The 6,901-nt window shown below is 37.3% G+C and overlaps 1 protein-coding gene across 1 annotated transcript; it reads right to left on the bottom strand.

Annotated features, from left to right (window-relative positions):
• Positions 1-2,868: 2,868 nt before the first annotated feature.
• Positions 2,869-5,529, bottom strand: LOC114639151 (zinc finger protein 431-like; the record flags this gene model as incomplete). Its single annotated transcript, XM_028787843.1, has 3 exons — positions 2,869-4,016; positions 5,161-5,221; positions 5,403-5,529. Coding segments are annotated over 3 exons (1,311 nt in total), but the record flags the coding sequence as incomplete, so codon positions are not given.
• Positions 5,530-6,901: the final 1,372 nt, after the last annotated feature.

Genomic DNA, 6,901 nt, shown 5'->3' with positions numbered 1-6,901 from the left:
CATGTGCTCCAGGGGCTTGAGATTTCAATTAGAGCACACCAAATATGAGTCATACCTTTTCTCTCAGGCTGAACATCTTAAAACTGGAAAATAACAGTCCTGTTAGGCAGGCCAACACCATTTTACCCAGATCTTCTATTTCAGTTGAACTAGTGTAACTACAATCATCTGGTTTCACAGTAAGTTCAGTTTTGTTTTTTAATCCAGATCCTTTATTGCCTGATCTGTGGACCCGAGGAATGGCCAGTCAGGAGACTGATTATCTAAAATTGATTACCTCACTACTCCTTGATAATGTCAACAACTGTCAACGTAGGAAACTTTTGCCCTCCTTCTTGTCCATCCCTGTCTGTGCTGTGACTACACCAGCTTCAAAGTTGGTCACAGAACTCAATTCTTGCACAGGCCACTCTTCATTTGTAAGTTCCAGTAAAACCCAGAGAAGCTGAAGGACACTCACTCACTGACCTAGCAATTCTCAATTGCCTACCATGAGGCAAACCTGAACTAAAATAGACACTCCTCTAAACAAAAATAAATAATCAACAGTACTTGAGAAAGATGAAAATTCATAATGACTATGGAACACTGGAGAATAAAAACAAATAAGAGAACAGGGAACAGTGATTCATTTAAAGAAAATCAAATTTAAAAGCTGAAATCAATAATTGTCTTTTTTAATAAGAATAATTTTTAAAATAGGTACAGTGACTTTGGAAAAGCAGTAAACCTCAGAATAAGGCTGCTTTTGCCTCTGAGCAGACTAGTTCAGAGGAAAGCAACAGCTGCTTACAGAGAGAACTACAAGGAGTTCATGTCAACTAGCCCTGGCTGCTGTCTGTCCCAGGACTACGATGTCACTGCAGAAAATTATATACTTTTAAAGTGCTTTATTTATTTATTTATTTATTTATTTATTTATTTATTTAAGATTCATTTTAATGTATGTGAGTACACCTTCACTGTTTTCAAACACACCAGAAGACGGCATCAGGTCCCATTAGAGATGGTTGTGAGCCATCAGATGGTTGCTGTGAATTGAATTCAGGACCTCTGGAAGAGCAGTCAGTGCTCTTAATTGGTGAGTCATCTAACCAGCCCTGAGATAGTTACATTTTTTAAGCTTTATTTTTATTTTATGAGTAGGGATAGTTCCTGCTGAGATAGAACAAAGGCTACATTACTTAATCCACCACTGTTAGGCTTCAGGTGTTAATCATTTAAGTCAGAGGCTTTTAACCTTCAGAATTAGCAAGAACGTTTTTAGGACCTTTTAGAAGTATCATCAGCACTCAGAGAGCTAGATCATGGGGAGACCCTCAGCCTTTAAAGCTACACCAGAGTCCCACTCTGTGCCTCATTTCAACCCACTCCAGGCCTTGTCAATCCCTTTCTGTGCTGTGACTACACCAGCTCCAAACTTGGTCACAGAACTCAATTCTGTGACTCAATTCCTCCAGGAGGCTCCCAGCAGAGCAGTGATGAAGACATAATGCAATTAATTCATCCTTGGGGTCCTAACAGGTTTAAATAGAAGGAAGGTAAGAGATATGAACAAGGATATAATCTAACCAAGCCATGTAATGAATTCTTTCCTTTCCGTAAATCCCTCCCTCATTCTCAGCTCCTTTCTATTCAGAAAGGTGTTCAGATGAGATAATTTATTCAGCAGACATTCTTATCTGAAGGAATCAATCTTTTCCCAGAATGAAGATTCCAGGGTAAATTTGAATTTTGTGCAGTCCACTATTTCACTAGATGTTTGCCTCAGAGAGAGTTATAAATGCCTCTGAGAATATTCTTATTCCTACCAAGCAGGCAGGCTACAGGATGACACAGTGGGGATTGAGGTGCTTTGAGACCACAAAGCAGGGACCTGAAGGGTGCTGTCACTGACAGCTACATACAGTTGCCCAGAAAAGGAAAGAGTGGGAGACCTGGAGGGGGCTGACCCACCACAGCTGAGAGGACACAAAGAATACTGTAGAAGACAGCTTATCCTCAGGTATACCCCCAAGCATTGCTCTGGCTGTTGAATCCTTTCTTTCACATCCAAAGCTCCTTCTCCCTAATAGTTTTTCCATACTCCACAGCTCTTTGCAAATGCCCGATTTCCCCAGTCTTAGAGGAATCTGTTTGAACCTAGGTTCCCCTAATAACTTCAAAACCATCTGAAGTCACCACCACTCAGGGCTTCTGACTGAGTGTTTTGAAGGTATCAGGGAAGCAGACTATGCTCAAGATATCAGTTATGTGTTCTTTTATGAATCTGGAGACTACTTTGACCTGCAAAGTGTTTACCACATTGATTACATTCTCTCCAGTATGAATTATTTCATGCTTTTGAAGAAGATCATGAGAGGCAAAGGATTTACCACATTGCTTCCATTGATAAGGTTTCTCTGCAGTATGTGTTCTTTTATGTATTTGAAGATGACTATGATATACAAAGGCTTTACCACACCGGATACATTCATAAGGTTTGTTTCCAGTATGTGTTTTTTATGGGTTTCAGGACTTCATGATTGTGAATAGAATTTACCACACTGATTACATTCATAGGGTATCTCTCCAGTATGTGATCTTTTATGATTTTGAAGCCTACTATGACAGGCAAAGACTTTACCACATTGATTACATCTCTAAGGTTTCTCTCCAGTATGAAATATTTCATGCCTTTGAAGTTGACCATGAGACACAAAGGATTTACCACATTGCTTACATTCATAAGTTTTCTCTCCAGTAAGTGTTCTTTTATATATTTGTAGAAAAATTGTTTTGAATAGGCTTTATCACATTGATAACCCTTGTAGGGTTTCTCTCCAATGTGAGTTCTTTTATGTATTCAAAGACTATTACTACATGCAAAGGCATTACTGCATTGGTTATGTTCTTAGGATTTCTCTCCAGAATGTGTTCTTTTATGGTTTTGGAGATGTCTTTGTCGGGAATAGGCTTTATCACATTGATTACACTTGTAGGGTTTCTCTCCTGTATGTATTCTATTATGTTTTCGAAGATTACTTGGACATGCAAAGGCTTTACCACATTGATTACATTCAAAAGGTTTCTCTCCAGTATGTGTTCTTTTATGCCTGTGAAGACTACTATGACATGGAAAGGCTTTACCACATTGATTACATCCAAAGGGTTTCTCTCCAGTGTGTGTTCTTTTATGCCTGTGAAGTTTACTACGACATGGAAAAGCTTTACCACATTGATTACACTTGTAGGGTTTCTCTCCAGTATGTGTTCTTCTATGACTATGAAGGGTACTATGACGGGCAAAGGTTTTACCACATTGTTTACATTCATAGGGTTTCTCTCCTGTATGTGTTCTTTTATGTATCTGAAGATAACCATGACATGTAAAGGCTTTACCACATTGATTACATTCATGTTTCTTTCCAGTATGGGTTCTTTTATGTATTTGGAGACAGACTTGTTTTGAATAGGCTTTATCACATTGATTACACTTGTAAGGTTTCTCTCCAGTATGTGTTTCCTTATGATGGTAAAGACTACTATGACATGCAAAGGCTTTACCACATTGCTTACATTGATAAGGTTTCTCTCCAGTATGTGTCCTTTTATGTATTTGGAGATGACTATTTTGGGAATATGCTTTATCACATTGATTACACTTGTAAGGTTTCTCTCCAGTATGTGATCTTTTATGTATTCGAAGATTACTTTGATATGCAAAGACTTTACCGCACTGATTACATTCATAGGACTTCTCTCCAGTGTGTGTTCTTTTATGTCTTCTGAGACAACTCTGTATTGAAAAGGCTTCATCACATCCATTACATTTGTGGAGTTTCTCTCTAGTATGTGTTCTTTTATGTATTTGGAGAGTACTGTGATGTGCAAAGGATTCACCATATTGAATAACTTCATAAGATTTTTTTCCAGTATGAATTCTTTCATGCCTTTGCAGATAACCGTGACAGGACAAGGTTTTTCCACACTTAGTATATTCAGGGGGTTTCTTTCCACTACGACTTCTTCTGTGCCTGCCAAGAAAATTGGCACATGTGAAAGCTTTACCACATTCATTACACTGAAGTAGCTTTATACCTGTAAAAATTAATTTTACAATTTAGTCTAGTTGTAAAAAATAATCAGATCATAAGGTCTTATCACTTTGCTTCCCCTTCATTATGGGTTGTTTTGAGTCTTTAAAGATGCCTGTAATGGTAAACACATTTACTACATGGCTCACATTTGTAGCATGCTTTTTCTCTATGAGATTTTTCACATATTTGAAGAGAACTAAAGGATGAGAGAGCTCTGAGGCTTCCCACAATGAGTGCATTCAAAAATGTTTCTGTAGTATGATATACACTACATTTCCATTTTATATTTGCAAAGTGAACAAGCACACAAAAAGAACTTCCACATTCCTAGTACTCCTAGGGATTTTCTGCAATGTGAGTATTTGGATATATTCACAATGAAATAGAAAAACAAACTACTTACAAACTTTCAGAAAGTCTACTCAAATGGGGACTATCTTTTAATTATTCTGGGACAGAGAGAGGTACATTGCTTCTTTTCCTATCTCTACACTTTCATCGTTTGTATCTATTTACACAGGATATACCTATTCAAAGTAAAACAAATAAAAGATTTCCACATTGCATTCACATGGTTTGATTTGTAGATCATCAGACACATGTGGTAAAGGGATTAAAATGTCCCGCCAACAACAGTCTCGACTCTCATGAACTGCTCCTCTCACTAAACTTAGGAAGGTTACTATAAGTATGTGAGTAACACCAGCTTTATTATTACTATGGAATATTTGCTTATTAGAAGGTTTTGGACATATACACATATTCAATGAATACATCGTTTGTAATATGTGAGTGGTATTAGTCTAAACAGATTGGCAGTTCACCAGAATACCTGCAATGTGGCTGTGATTTACATAATAATATCTGTTAAGGCATTGTTTCCTTGTCTTCTTTCTTAGAGGAATGCCTTGCAAACACAAAATGGACACCTGACATTGAGGCATATGGATTTGTGAGTTTTTAATACTCATCAATACACTTAAGAAGTACTTTTTGTATAGTGCTGCTTTTCTTTAAAACTTCCAGGACACATTAAAATTTCTTTAAGGCATATTCATACCAACTTGCACATGAAAATTACCTTGTATGTCTTCTAGAACTTTGACAATGGTCTTCAATATTATGGTCTTGCCAATTGTAGCCTAAAATATAGTACCACAAGAGGTATGATATATTAGTGTAAATTAGGCAAAATTTAGCTTACTGGTTTTAGTGAACCTGATTTATTCACCTTATTCTCAATTGAAATTGCAGAAGAGCATCAGTCACAAAGAAACAGTTGTTCCCTCATTTGAAAAAGTGAAAGAAAATTCAGTGTCTTACCTATAGCAGTGAGGTTCCTGTAGGTCTCCAGCATCACATCTTTGTAGAGACTCTTCTGTGAAGGATCCAGCAACGCCCATTCTTCTCCAGTGAAGTTCATATACACATCATCATAGGTTAGGGCATCCTAAAATATCCCACACATGTGTTCAACAGAAACCATGCCATCTCAAGTTATATTTTCCACATCCCTCCAAAAGAGCATTCTTAAGTTCTGTCCAGCAGCAAAATAACTTGTTGCTTACCCTTTTTGTTGTTGTTTAATTTTTTTCTTTTTTGTTCTAGCTTGTTAATTTGAAATGGCTATGACTGAATCTTCTAACCAAAGGCATCTCAGATCTCAGGTAATGAACAAGTTCACTTGTTTGATCCTGTCAGATCACAGTGCATCATTTTGAGAGTTTAGGATTGAAACTCAAGCTTCAAAAAGGAAGAAAAAAAACATGGACAAATATTGTTTCCTGCCTTGCCCTCTTGCTTGGTCACTGTCTCATGCTCAGCTAGTCTCTCACCCAGCCCAGGCCACTTACATAGGTATATTGCTACCCTCAATGGAAATATCGTCCCACATCAATCATCACTCCACACAATCTCTCACTGACACAGCATCCAGCCACTTTGATGAGAGCATGCCTCTAGTGAGGATCCTTCAGATGACTGTAGACACTAAAATGTTGACAACTGAAGCTAATTAGGACATACAGACAATAATATATGAGAAAGTTTTAAAAACCCAAATCCAATGTCTTAACCATATCAATCACTTCAGTAGCAAAAATCCAAACATTGATGATTGCAAGAACTGGAAAGCACAGATTTGCCAAGAAATGAGGAGAGGCAAGTCTTCAGGATAAGAAAGAGGAAACTAAAACTGTTTCTCCACAGAAAGTCCCCAAACTATCAAAAACTCAAGAAATTTATAACATGGAATAGTAAATGTGCAGAAGACAAAAACAGGTGAAGGTCTATCATTTCCTAGGGAAACAATAATAGAATTAGATTATAATGAATAAAATCACACAACATGGATGGTACCACTGATAAAAGGAGACAGAAAGACAGACTGACCTATCAGCTTTCTAAACAACAACTACAAGGTTATGTGTATGTGTGTGTGTGTATATATATATATATATATATATATATATATACATATTTTTAATTAATTTTTTAGTTTTCGAGACAAAGTTTCTCTGTGTAGCCCTGGCTGTCCTGGAACTCACTCTGTAGACCAGGCTGGCCTTGAACTCAGAAATCCGCCTGCCTCTGCCTCCCAAGTGCTAAGATTAAAGGCGTGAGCCACCACTGCCCAGCTATAATTTTAAAAAAATCAAGGAAATTACAGCCCAGCACTCATCCTGTGCACCCTGTTTATCCTCTTTGTCAATAAGTGGAAATGGACTGGAAAGTGGCAAAAAGCCAGTCAACTGGACAAAAAAGTAGCCTAAGGAATTGCAATTTTTTAAAAACCAAATCCACATTGTATAGAAGCCTAATAT

Source organism: Grammomys surdaster, unplaced genomic scaffold, assembly GCF_004785775.1.
Source record: "Grammomys surdaster isolate TR1022 unplaced genomic scaffold, NIH_TR_1.0 125688, whole genome shotgun sequence".
Taxonomy (NCBI): domain Eukaryota; kingdom Metazoa; phylum Chordata; class Mammalia; order Rodentia; family Muridae; genus Grammomys; species Grammomys surdaster.
The sequence above is the reverse complement of the archived record's forward strand: the minus strand, read 5'-3'. Positions and strand labels throughout refer to the sequence as shown.